The following is a 14,245-nucleotide window of genomic DNA, read 5'->3' as shown; positions in this document are numbered from 1 at the left end:
TGTGTATATATGTTAAATAGGATGTGATAGTTAATTAGGATGTATTGAATGTTATGATGTGGTATTTAATTTTCTTGTACACATCTTTATATGTATGAGATAGAAAGTTGCTTTATATGTATGAGATTGAAAGTTCCAGAAACAAGCTGATTCTGTATGGAATTTTGGGGTTTAGGGATGAATTTGGCTATAAATTTTCTTTGTCACCAAGTTATCATAATTTACTGTGTATCGATAAATTTGCGACAACTTCCTTTTCATCCCAAATTTTGTCTCAGATTTTGGGGTGAATCTATGAATTCATCCCAGATTTTGGGATGAATCCGTGAATTCGTCCCAGATTTTGGGACGAATACGTGAATTCGCCCCAGAATTTGGGATGAATCCGTGAATTTATCCTAGATTTTGGGACGAATTTGTGAATTCGTCCTAGATTTTAGGACGAATTTGTGAATTCGTCTCAAATTCTGGGATGAATTCACGGATTCATCCCAAATTCTAGAACAAAATTTGGGATAAAAATAATTTATAGTAGATCACAAATTTATTTGTTATTATTTTCGTTGCCAAATTTGTTGCAAATTTGGGACTAAAATTAATTTGTCGCAAATCATAAATTTTTTTTGTTAATATTTTCGTCTCCAAATTTGTTGCAAATTAGGGATGAAATTTTATTTGTCGCAGATCACATTTTTTTTATATTATTATTTTCATCGCGAAATTCGTTGCAAATTCTGCAACAAATATATTATTCGTTGCAAAAAAAATTTTGCAGGTAGACATTCACAATTTTGCAATGAATATTATTTTTGTTGCAGAATTTGCAACAAATTTGATGACAAAATTTTAATTCGTTGCTAATTTCGTCACTAAATTCGTCCCTAATTTTACAGCAATATGCGACAAATATTATTTTTGTTGTAAATTTGGGGATGAATTTGGTGACAAAAAATTTATTTGTCGCTAATTTCATCCCCAAATTCATCGCCAACTTGGCAATGAGAATTTTGGGACGAAAAAATTTTCGGCCCAGAATTTGTGCAAAAAAATTTTGCAACAACAAGTTTTTATAAATTTGTCCCAAAATGGTGATTTTTTTAGTGACTATCGTCATCAACAACAACTTATTTTTATATATTTTACTTTTTAAAATTATCCTTATTTTTAAGGTTATTAAAAAAAATATAGATCCGCTACATTAACGGTCCCTTTAATGTGGACCCCATGGATATGGATAAAGATACATGTATATACACAGACATCAACATATGATGAAATTTATCCCAGTTTTTTAAGGTTATTAAAACAATTATGAACATACAGTTGCTACAAATATAGAATTTTAATTCTCATCAATATTAATAAATTATATTATAATAGCTATAATTCATAGCTATTACAATATAAGTACATCTTTAAATAATATTGGTCAATGTTATGTTATAGTAACCCTTCAATTCTTATCAACATTAATAATATAATAACGTAGAACTTTATAACTCTTATAATATGAATACTTAATCTTTAGTTAACACTAATTAACATTAAATCAACACATATCAACATCATATTATAATAGTTATGAACCGGGGTAGAGCCAACATAGACCCAGTGTGGATAGTTGTCCACATTGGGTCACAAAACAATAAAAAAAATTATTACACATATTTCTTACCATAAGACTAAATTGTTCATCTCTTTTCCCTCTTCGCAGCAAGCATCCTAGCTCTGTATCCTTCCAACATTCCCAGTCCTTAACAAACCAGCAAGTAACATCCTCCGTCTAGATTGTCTACTTCCCTCTCCGCAACAAACAACCCTCTGTCTCCTTCTCTCTCTGCATCAAGCTAGCAAGCAACGCCCTCCATCTAGACTGTCTCCTTCCCTCTCCCTAGTAAGCAGCCCTTCATCTCCTCCCCTCTCTATAGCAACATCAGCAAGCAACGTCCTCTATCTCCTTCCCTCTCACTAAGGAATGCCCTCTAGACAACACGCCCTCCACATAGCAAGCAAGGAATTTTGCTCAAAAGTAACGTAATTTTTTCCCTGTTCAACAAAAGAGTTGCAACGATGCTTCAGCCGCTTGCGCTGCCCGACAAGGCAACGACAACGTAGCCTCTTGTGCATCCATTGCCCCACTAGGCAGCAACGCAACTACTGCCTTGCTAGGCAATGATGTGGTCACTTGCGACGCGGCCATTGCCCGTAAGGCATCGGCGCTACAGATGCCTTGTGCAACCATTGCCTTGGGCAGCCACGTTGCTGCTTGGTGGGGGCAACAACCACTCATGAGATTACCATGTCACTGCCTCGTCGGGTAGCATGAGCAACTACGTCTACAATAAACTAATATCTTAGCACTGCTTGGGATAATTTATTTTTTAAAATAATACTAATCACAATTATGTTGTAGCATTTACCACACTGCCAACTCAAGGCATAAGTCATTAAGGCCTATGCCTGAGGCTCCAAGTTGATTGGAGTCCTAATTTTTTATATTTTTATATTTTTTTTAAAAAAAAAAATACTTCACTTTAATTTTAGATTAATTTTAAAAATATCTATTTAATTTTAGATAATTTCAATTTTAGTTGTTAATTTTTTAATTGTATATCTTATTTTTTTCAAATTTAGTTGACTCTTTCTTTGGTGTATTGATCTCTTAAAAACATATATTTTAGTAGTCATCGTTGATTTCATGTTCTTGTAAGTACCCCAGGTGAGTTTTGATGTGATCAACCAAGTTAAGTTGGCTCTACGTTCTTTGATGTCTTGTGTCTAAGTGTACAGGGAATCAGAAACACAGGAGTCGAGCAGAAGACGTAACGATCGAGAAGGATGATACGGTAAGCAAGTTGACGAGCTCGATACATCCGAGGGACGAGGAGCTGAGGAAGAGTACACCAGTGGACGAGAAGGATGTGCGTAGGATTTCCGAGGGACGAGAAGCGTCGGAGGAAGTCTGCGCAAGGAGAAGGCTGGAGTTGGGTTCGAGTGAACTCAACTTTAGATGGTCGGAGAATCACCCAAGCGACAGGAGAAGCAGCCAAACAAGTTAACACGAAGTTGACTTGTCTAGACGCCTAGACCAAGTCTAGGCGCTCGGACCAAGTCCAAGCTCCCGAATCCAGGCACCCGAGTACCGATAAGGAGCTTATCACGAAGTCGTTGCGAAATGGATCATGGTGGCCAGTGGAGGTGCCCAGACCTGGTCTAGGCGTCTGAAATCTACCACGTCAGCAAACTACTACTTTGGACTAATGGACTATAAATTTAGTCCTAGTCCTCTTAGCTCAATAACACATACTGTACTTTCATTGTCGAATTCGTTCTTTGTTTTCGTTTGAACGTTAACGTCTGTAAGAGACTACTCCACCTTCATCGAACGAGATCTTCTAGTTGAGCTTCGACTATCTTGGATTAGTAACCTCTCCGATTGCAAATCAAGTACTTCTTTTATCTCTTACTTTATTTTTATGTTTTATTTTTATTGTTAAACTAACGTGTGTTCCTTGCTAATTTCCAAACATGAGAGAAGTGTTAACTTTCATTTAAATCTATTCACCCTCTCTAATCAGCCTACACTGGACCAACACTCCCTTCCCTCTTGTCGAAATCTATGTATTTTTTTCTCTTTCATTCATCGATCTTATGTTATTCTTCTCCGGGGCTCTTCTAAGATTGTCCTATACACATTGTAAGGAAAATAAATGATAAGAGATATTTTGGCCTGACAGAATAAATTCTTTTACATGGCAAAATATATACACAGGGCATTCTCTCCTTTCTTTCATATGATTCTTTTTCTTACATTTTGTATTTTCTTTTCTTTCTCGATCAAAACAAAATATAGAAAATTTTCATTCATTATTAAAATAATATGTTTTTAAGCATCAAATTAATTTTTTTTTATAAATTAAAAAATGACTATTTTTAATTCTCCGAGGATTTGTAGGTGAAAATTTTTTAGGGTTACTTTGTTTGAATCTTGAACATATTTTTTTTTTTTAAATATGAGATATTATTTAACAATGATGGTTTAGATTTATTTTTAGAATTATTTTTTTTTATAAAAATAATAAATTCAAACTTAATTAATTTTATAAAAAAATACATTTTAATTAAAATTAATAATTTAAAAAAAATAATATTTTTTTTAAAAAAAATGGCCAGGCCAATCTCAAAGAGTTGAGATGGCCCTGATTTACCGTAACAAGATCGTAGAGGTGGAACGAAAGCGGAGCGTCTTTCAATAAAAATAATAAAAAAAAGATGTTGTGTTTGAAAGGATATTGTGTTTTTAGTTAATGCCTAATAAAAAACGATGATAAAATCTCAAAAGAAAATATAAATTTAGGAAACAAGTAAGATGCTATTGTTAGAAACACACGTCGGAAGGAGACAGCAGAACAGACACACCTCGTATATTAATTTTATAATTTTTAGTTTTATAACTTTAATTAAAAAAAAAAACAGTAAGTCCACATGGTGCTCAACCCTACCGCTACTTCTGCGGCTTTAGAATTTTGGATGTATAATATAAACACACACATGCAAATATATTATATTATATTATACTATATTATATTTGGTATCCATCAATTGTTCTGCTATTTAGCTGCCTTGGCTTTGAAGCAACCTATAGATTCATCTCTCTCCCCCTCTGCAGACTTCTTCTCTCAAGACACCAGTCAGTCCACGAAGGGATCATCATCATATCAGCACATCCCAAGGTCTCTTATTCCTCACCCTCCTTTTTTCATCTTCTCAGAATCCTTAATATCCTGTTTCCGTCATTTCATGCAGGAAATTAAACTAGAGAACCAGCTCCAACTTTACCCATCGTATCCTCGCCTAAATGTATTTAGTTGTATGTTTCTATTGATGCACGCACTTGGTGGTCGTCGTCTTTCTTCAAGGATCAGGTTGCCTCCTTTTTTTTTTATAGTTTAGATATATTTAATAAGGTTTTGGTTCTTTGGATTGTGAAGTAACAGCAGTGAACAGCCGTTTCCTGCTTTAGCTTTAGTAGCTGAACTGCCCAAATCTAAAAGCCCAAGCGCCTCTCTCTCTCTTTCTCTCTCTGTCTCTCGTTTGTTTTAGTGTGCTTGGTTGTGAGAAGCCTTTCCTTTTAATTGTTCTCATGGGGTTCAGTTAGGGTAGAAGGCATTCTCTCATTTATATGTAAGTCTTGATCAATTTCTATTTCTTTTGATCTTCTCTATCCTTTCAGCTCTGATAATTTGTTTTCTTTAATTTTTGCTTATGTGCATAAATAATATTGCAGGCGATCAAGAAGATATCGATCGATGCATGCGAGAGTGTTCATGAAGTGTATATATATAATTAATCTCAAGAATTAAAGAAAGCCATGAACACAAGCCCCATAAGCTCAGTGAACAGTTGCAGCCTCATCGACGCCAAAATCGAAGAGCATCGCGTGTCTTCAAAATCCAAATTCTGCCCTGGCTGCGGCCACAAGATCGATCCCAAGCCGGTCTGTGCTATCTAATTTCTTCGATCTATCGTCTTCTTATTCTCGAACACAAAAGGAAAGAAAACAAAAGAAGAAGAAGAAGATTAAACTTTCATGTGTATATATATATTATAGGACTGGTTCGGATTGCCTGCCGGAGTAAAGTTCGACCCAACAGATCAGGAGTTGATAGAACACCTGGATGCGAAGGTCAAAGCAGAAGAGCTGAGATCTCACCCTCTGATAGACGAATTCATCCCCACCATTGAAGGCGAAGATGGCATCTGCTACACCCACCCTGAGAAGCTCCCAGGTTTAATTAGCTAGCTAGATTGAACAAGTTACATTAACTATAACTGCTATTATTACATCTTATATACATGCTACTGTTACTAATTAATTACTCTGTTCAAGTACTCCAAGTGAGTTAATTAATTCTAGACTAACTCCTTAGAATTAATTAATTAAGATGCCTGCATGGTTTGAGTTTGTCCAACTTCTCATCTTCATATTTATTTATAGTTTGGTAGGTGGTTCATCTGACAAGAAGGGAAGTTTCTCACTAATTCAAAAGTAGTTCGATCTGCTGCAGGGGCGACAAGAGATGGGCTGAGTAAGCACTTCTTCCACAGGCCCTCCAAGGCCTACACCACTGGCACAAGGAAGAGGAGGAAGATAATAAACCTGCAGATCAGTGAGGACGAGAAGCTCCAAAGCCACAAGCGGGAAGGTGAGACCAGGTGGCATAAGACAGGCAAGACCCGGCCCGTGATGGTCAATGGCAGGCAGAGAGGGTGCAAGAAGATCCTGGTGCTCTACACCAACTTTGGGAAGAACAGGAAGCCTGAGAAGACTAACTGGGTGATGCACCAGTACCATCTGGGGGAGTCAGAGGAGGAGAAGGAAGGGGAGCTGGTGGTGTCCAAGATCTTTTATCAGACCCAGCCAAGGCAGTGCAACTTGTTAGTGTCTGTACAGAAGAGCAGCCATGCAGATGTTACGTTGCAGGAGCAGAGGAGGGAGAGTGGGAGTAGTGGGAGCAGCTCCTCCAAGGAGGTAGTCCACCATCACCAGCACATGAAGCCAGTCGAGACGACCTTTAGCTTTGCCCCTTTTAGGGAACGTTTCCATGAGGTAATTATTCTTACTGATATATTATTAATTATTGTTTTGGAGAATTGATTCATCCAAATTAAGCATATATGAATATTCACATTTCTTAAATCATCACTTTAAAGGAATTTAATTAAGATGAATAATTAACATGCATCTGATTGATTATAATTAAATGGAATAGTCAGCAAAGGATCATCAGATGGTGCAACCCTCAGCAGCTTTCCACATGACGAGGCCTCCTTCTATGAATACCATCTCCACCATTAATGCCCACCTTTCCTCATTCCAAGCCATTGGAGAAGAAGACCCTTATCAAATCTCACATATGCTTCTGCATGCCCAAAAGGCTCAGGTGCATGTGAATATAGTGATATTATTGTTTATATATGAAAAAATAACAGTGATGGTGAATTTCATGTTGAGCAGCAGCAACAACAACCACAACGACAACAGAAGGTAGATAGTAGATCTTCATCTTGCTTGGAAGAAGTGGTCATGAGTTGCACCTCTGCCGGAAGTAAACAAGTAAGATGAATGAACTAATTCATCATAAAATCACAGAAGAACCAACACATTAATTCTTATATATATTGAATTACGAACACATTTATTCTCTCTTGTTCTTTAATTAGGATGCAGCATGTCAAAAGTGAAAAGGGGGTAATTAAACTTTAGATTTGTTTTCTCTTCTTTCACATTAGACTCTTACTGTCTTAAAGTACGCGGCTTCGATTTAATTATAAATAAAGATAAAGGAAAAGGAAACTAGACATCTCTTTTCTTCTTTAATTCATGACTATTGATATGCTTCATATAAAATAATATACATCCTTCCATTCATTTCTTGCCCTAAACATGATACCATAACTGTGGCTAGCTATATTGTTCAGTGAATTCTCGACAGTTATTCTATTCACTTTGAGTCTATACTATTGCTCGTGTTTTTGTTAATGATTTGCTTGTTGTGTGGAAGGAGGCATCAATTCCAGAGTCTGATCAAGAGACAGAATGGCAGTACTCATACTGGCCTACAGACCCAGATCATCATCATGGGCAATGAGAAAAATGGAGAAAGAAGCCAAATACCATGAATTGTAAGAAAAAAAAAATAAAAATAAAAATAAAATTAAATCATGATCATTATTCTACTGTGTTTATAGTGCTTGTCAAATTGGGAAAGAGGAAGATCTAGCCACCCGGCCCCTTCAGGTTTGGATAAGGAATCATAGAACCACCATTTGATATATTCAATTGCAATTTGCAAATAAAAGAATATTTTGTCCAGAAAAAAAAAGAAAGAAAGAGTAAAGGAGAGAATGACAGTAACAGTTAGAGAAGGTAGGAAGGCTAAAACATGCATGTGCTGTACGTGTGTATGTATATAGTCTTCATTCTACATTTTTAATTGGTTTAATTATAAGGATTATACTAATACTTTTTTTGTTTTGTTTTGCTTCGTCTAACTTGTTGCTTAAAGAACCTGCTTGGTTTTGTGTTACTGTGACTTGATGGTGTTGGATATCATAATTATAATGGTAATTAACCTCTATCTATCTATCTATCTATATATAAAAGTGAAAATAATCATGGAATTATCCTAGAAGAATGAAATCAAATCAGGTAGGCAGGAGACTAAGAATATTCTCCTTCTAATATCCACTCTTAATCTAAAGATGATAGAATTCTTTGCCCCCATGGGCAATGGTGCAATGACGAGATATTTGACAGATTAACCAAGCACTCATAGTTTGATTTTCAATTATGACGCACTAGCCTCCAGTAGAATGAAAAATCTGGGGCATTAATGGCTCTAGATGAAGAACTGCACGTTTTCAGATTTATTCAGATGGCTAATAAGAATTTTTCGTGGGATCAGACTAGTCATCTCATAGAATATTTTCATTTTGGCATGTACCGAGTACAAATGATAATTGCTAAGTTACTGAAGATGACAGAAAATCTTCATTTGATAGAATATGTCTCTTGTATGGGATAAATTTGGTGCTTGTGCTCTCCTATCAAAGTTAAAACTCAATTAACTAATTATATATAAAAAAAAAATCAATACAAGAGTGAGATTAAAAAAAAAGGTAAAGAATGTTGCTCCCATTATTCAATTGCAAATGTGTTGAGACTTGATAGAAAACTATAATTGAACATCTTTTTTCATTGCAAATTTATTGATAAATTCTTATACAAATTATGATATGTTATCTTCGAAAAAGTGTGTGGAAGTCTGAAAGTGATTCGGATGCCTGAAATTGTGAGTCAGTCACGAACAAGTCATACATGGGGAGCCGGACATTATATCTTATCTCATTGTTTATTTTCTTAGATGGTTGGTTAGATAAAATATTCTTTATCATATGGATAAACCACTTATCCACTTTTGTTAGTCGAACAAGAAACTTAAATAGATATGACTTTCTTAAAGCATGATTCCAAACAATTTGAAATAATAGATGGATAATGATTTTTCAATCCAACATTACTATAAGTCAATGTATTACATATTTGGATAATATCTTTAGTTTTTTGGAGGATCAAGTTCCAATGCAATCAAGAAGAAATTAGTATGAATATCTAAGAAAGATTGACTACTTTATTTTTGTACAAGTCATCACACCATGTGATAGAAGTTTTAGTGAAAAACATTTCAATTATACTATTTAAATGAATGATTAATTCTATGTTTCATATGTTGTCAACTTTATGTATGAAAAATATTTAAAGAGACCTTTTGTATCATGTTTTTGGACCTTAATAAAATACAGTGACACATCGTCACTGAATTTTTATTTTTATTTTTACAAAAAAAATTCAGATGAGTTGTTTAATGTCTCATGACTACCCTTCCAGCACTTATTCAAGCAAAGAAAAGCTGACATTGAATCATCAAAGTGTTTGTCTACCATTCACTTGGTGTGTTTGTATGATAGAACTTGAGTTATTTCATGACAGGATTGAGTTGATTAGTGTAGAGCAGAGTTATTATCATAGGGTAAAAGTTTGAATTTTGATAAAGTTGAGAAAAAAAAAATGCCCTCCCTCACGCTGACCAACTACAGTTTCCTGATTTACCTTCTCATATATGGTCGTGAGACTGACTGGGTGGGGTCGTTGGGGTGACAGATTCCATCTTTTACTGTCATGATAGAACTTTAGTTGTCCTAAGGTTTGATTGAGTTGGTCACCATAGAATTTGCTAAATTAAATAAGGGTCGATCCTCGATAAAGCCGGAAGAAATATGTTTTTTTGTGATGGTCTACTCAATTTCTTGATTTATCTCTCTACAAATGCTTATATGGTCGACCGTGTGGGACACCCAAGTCACTTTGTGCCAAATGAAAGAACTTTAGCTTATTGATTTCTCATTGTAATCATTTTTCTAGTATATATATATAGCCTACTACACTTAAATAATATCTATATTTTAACTCAAAATAGAATATTATATAAAATATTTAAAATACATTTTAGTCCAAAACATACCTAATCTTTTATCTATAGTTTTAGCTAAATATATAGTTATAATTAAATTTCTATATTGAGTAGTCTGTAAATACGCTGTATTATTAGTATAAAATATAAGATAATTTATTATTTTCTTTCAACAAAATTAATTACCATCACAAATAGTTGAGACCTTTGCACATAGTATTTTGAAATTGATCGATCTTGAGCTATATATTTCTCGTAAATACTTTCTCAGTTTAATATTTTCATTTGGGTTCAATTCTAATTAGATCTCGAATATACATGTTAGGATCTTCCCAAATAACTAGTTTTGAGTTATAATGATATCCCAATCAAATCACAACACACTTTCCAGTGACCATATATACTTTAAGCAGAATCTAATTCTGTTTAGCACTACAAGATGGAAAGTTTACCATCTCACTTCAATTTGCACAATGTGGCAGATATATGTTTGGAGAAAGGTTAATTAATATCACTTAAGAAGAGTTTCACTCTCCTTAATCTCACACTAATGATGGATACATAGTTACCTGAACATTTTTGTTCACAATCATTTTGAGGATCCAAGTCTGAATGCCTTTCTATGTAAAATTATTATTATGGTTGTGTAAGAAACCTTGAGCATTATCTATATATATATATATGTGTCCCTTTAGCAGGAGTTAGAAAAGAATGTTATGTCTTGTTCATAAAGGCAGTGCTTATCTCTTTCTCTTTAGAGGATCTTGGATGCCCTTCAAAGGGCATTTGGTCCCATAAAGAAATTGCATAAGGAATTAAAAGGGTGGTGGAGGGAGAATAAAAGAACATGGGGACAATTTCTTTAATTTCTTGATTCTGCAAGTGACTGCATGCTTTAATTAGAGGGATGATTCTCTTCCTTTAATGCAGTCCCATGTTCCTTAGTTAAGCATGCTTTTAAGGGTTGATATGTGTGGAATAAAGACATGATAATGCTAATATGATAGACAACTCATTTTTAATTTAGTACTGCAAGGAGAAGTTAGGCAGTATAATAGAGCACCCTCATGCCAAGCCTACCAATAGAGCTATAAATGAGCTAATTAAGTCGAGTTATGTCGTGTAAATTTGTTTGATAAGATAATCGAGCCGAGCCGAATCAAATTGAGTCTAAAATAAATCAAATTGTTGAAACGGTTATTCAAGTTTTGTTTGATTTTTTTTATGAGCTAGATTTATTTTGATGTCATCCAACTCTCAATTCAAATTTATTAAAAAATTTTAAAATAATTTTTAGTTTTTTTAGCTAGTTAGTGAGCTTGATTTGAAGAGTTTGTTTATTTATTTATTATATTGATAGATTTTTATTGATGAATATAGTTCAAAAACTCTGTTTGTTTGTGAATATTGATCATAAATATTTTTAAATGAATAGTTCAAAGTTTATGTTCATCAAAATTAACAAGCTGAATGAATATATATATATATATATATATATATATATATATATATATATATATAAATTTATTCATTTAATTTATACAAGTTGTTCAAATTTTTTTATTGAATTGATGTTGTATATATTGTTTGAACATAAATTAAATTTTATAAGTCGAATATTAAATTGGTTCATGATTCATTTTTATGCTAACTAGCTATCTCATTTGTACCGCAATAGGACATTTGTATCGTTAGTTCATAATCATGCACGCATTCTGTAATGCGCAATCAGAATCTGAGCACTTTTGCAGTGTGATTTCATATATAGTTATATACCATAGTTTTATATGTCTATATACTACTATTTTATATTGTATAATTCAAGTTTTTAAAAATTTATAGGTTATATACAGAGGTGTTAAATACTCATAATACATTATGTTTTGAATTGTCATATACTATAATTATATATATAGTTTTTGACTGATGTATTAATATATAAAATTATAATACATACTCTATAAATTAGTAATATATATAATTCAAATCCCAACTGGGCTTCATGTAGATGGGCCTCCAATGGATCAAGGTGATTAGCTTATCAAATGGGTGGAGGCTTCTTTATAAAAGCATAGAAACATGAAATTAGAAAAATTAAAGTATTTTCCTTTTAAACTAAAATGATTAATACCAAATAAATTAAGATTAACACATATATTTTCATTTTTTGTAAAATAAATTAGTGAAGTTGTTTCACCGAACATCATAAAATATATATAAAAAAATCATTGCAAGAACTAAAACCATCCCTCAATTTTGTCCCCTTTACTTATTGACTCCATAACATGAAACATAAGTAAACTAAGACATGATAGAATTTGTTCACCTGAAACTATCATCAAAAATGTTTGCAAAGCAGCTTTTAGCCTAGCCAAAAACAAAATTGATTTTCTTTGCAAACAAAATTGAATCATAACTGATCCGGTGGTAAAGATGGGGGGATCATTCGTTGGCGAAAGGTCAATGACACGTGGATGTCGAGGGTCAAGAGGGTCAACACCAAGGTCGTGCAGAAGTCCCATCTTAGCCCGATCTTAGATCGAAGTCTCAGCGGCCGACAAAGACAACCGGACCATGGGTAGTCGATACTCAAGGTAAAGAGAGTATTTAAGCCGGGCGAGGGATGCTCGCTGAAATGCGATGACAATCTGATCCGAGCACGTGAATAGGGCTTGGAGGACATGGCCAGCAGCCGCGCTCGGGGAACATATAAGCGCTAGGAGACAAAAGGACATGGTAGCTTTATCCTCGAGACACCGCATGGCAAAGCGGCATGGTCGGTGGCGGCGACAGAAATATCGTGCGGTGAAGCTTCCACCGTCATCCGGATATGCTCGGACGGTGCGGAATGGCGTCGGGGCTACTCCGACAACCCTCGAGGTATGTTTGGGAAGCATGCGCACGAAAGCATGCACTCTGGGATCCTATAGGGACCCCGGACTTGACGGAGGTATGATCTTGATCACCTAGGATCAGCTTCGCGCTCGTTTGCGACTTGGCCGGAGGGTCGCCTCCGGAAACTCCTCCGCTCTGGCTTCGAGTTCGCGGAGATCTACACCACGGTCACGCAGAATGCCGGTCCACTGCGTCGACTTCCGACCTCCGGATAGGATCAAATCGAGCTCCTTGGCGCAAGATCAAGAGGAAGATGGAAGAAGCGGGCAGGCGCTCTCATCTCTGGAGCTCGAGCACTCATTGTGCAAATGGTTGAGCATGCGGCGGAGAAACAGCCTATGAAGCAGGATAGAGCGCATCTCTACAGGAGGCCGGAGGCAATGGAGGACCGCGGAACAATATTCTACATGGGCTGCAAAAGGGCAGGGCCGCACACCACAGGCCCGGCCATTCCCATTCCATCGAGCACTATTCTGAGCCGAACGTTGGCCCCTAGCCAAACCCGAGGATCGTCACGGCGCCTATCCGTGGCTTAAAGGCAAGGCGCGGGCGGATTCATCCCAGCGTATCAATCGGCAATTCTCCGACGCCATCTCGAGAGACCCACTACAAAGCATTATACCTCGTGATCGGAGAATACAAGCACCCAGGATGACCATTCGCTAAGTTCGACAACATCGCCACTTTACATAAATATGCAGATGGGGTGAAGTCTGGTGTTCCTCACCACCCTTTCGGTCGACATCGGTGGTTCGGAGTTTCGGACGGATTAATAACAAGCTTCAAGGAGTTCCGCATGGCTTTCTCCACCACTTCGGCGAGTGAGCTATCGAAAACCGCCACCTATTCGCCATCAAACAAGGACCGAGGGAGTCGCTCCCTACATCCAACGCTCAACTAGGTGGCCATGGACATCCTCAGACTATGATGAGACATTTACACGGGGCTTTTGGATGTGCGCTCGTCAGAAAGTCGCCCCGCAGCTACGACCACATGTTGAACAAGGCCAATGAGTACATCAACGTGGAGGAAGCTTAGATGGCGAGGAAAAAATAAGCACCAGCCGAGCCACCAATCCCCGCCGAGCGGAAGCCGCTTTCCAATTATCAACCGCCAAGAGGACCCCAGGCAGAGATGGCTCGTCCCCATCAGCAAGCGAGGCCGCAAGCCGTTCAACAAGTAGCGACCGATCGACCTAAGCCAAAAGGGAAGGTGTGGACTCCCATGTTCTACTCGCTCCACCAATCCGCCACACACAACACCCGGGATTATCGGAGTCTCCCTCCGATCGCTCATCCCACTCCCAGGAGTTATCG

At 36.3% G+C, this 14,245-nt stretch overlaps 1 protein-coding gene across 7 annotated transcripts; it reads left to right on the top strand.

Moving 5' to 3' along the window:
- The first annotated feature begins 4,944 nt into the window (after positions 1–4,944).
- On the top strand, positions 4,945–7,879 carry LOC122032831 (NAC domain-containing protein 75-like). Of its 7 annotated transcripts, XM_042592145.1 has the most exons (8): positions 4,945–5,184; positions 5,288–5,497; positions 5,612–5,789; positions 6,054–6,610; positions 6,774–6,944; positions 7,019–7,117; positions 7,566–7,686; positions 7,753–7,879. In XM_042592145.1, the coding sequence occupies exons 2-7, from the start codon at positions 5,372–5,374 to the stop codon at positions 7,650–7,652; spliced, it is 1,218 nt and encodes a 405-aa protein (XP_042448079.1). In that variant the 5' UTR covers positions 4,945–5,184; positions 5,288–5,371; the 3' UTR covers positions 7,653–7,686; positions 7,753–7,879. The 7 variants fall into 7 exon arrangements, with proteins under 7 accessions (XP_042448079.1, XP_042448083.1, XP_042448082.1 ...); XM_042592149.1 differs by having other exon boundaries at positions 6,069–6,610; positions 7,566–7,879; XM_042592148.1 differs by having other exon boundaries at positions 7,022–7,117; positions 7,569–7,879.
- The last annotated feature ends 6,366 nt before the right edge of the window (positions 7,880–14,245 follow it).

This window comes from Zingiber officinale, chromosome 11A (assembly GCF_018446385.1).
Source record: "Zingiber officinale cultivar Zhangliang chromosome 11A, Zo_v1.1, whole genome shotgun sequence".
NCBI lineage: Eukaryota > Viridiplantae > Streptophyta > Magnoliopsida > Zingiberales > Zingiberaceae > Zingiber > Zingiber officinale.
The sequence above is the reverse complement of the archived record's forward strand: the minus strand, read 5'-3'. Positions and strand labels throughout refer to the sequence as shown.

Coding starts and splice junctions, on each gene's coding strand:
- LOC122032831 (XM_042592145.1), top strand. CDS start 5,372: ATGAACACAAGCCCCATAAGCTCAGTGAACAGTTGCAGCCTCATCGAC. Junction 5,790..6,053: donor CCACCCTGAGAAGCTCCCAG/GTTTAATTAGCT, acceptor ATTCAAAAGTAG/TTCGATCTGCTGCAGGGGCG. Junction 7,118..7,565: donor CCTCTGCCGGAAGTAAACAA/GTAAGATGAATG, acceptor GTTGTGTGGAAG/GAGGCATCAATTCCAGAGTC.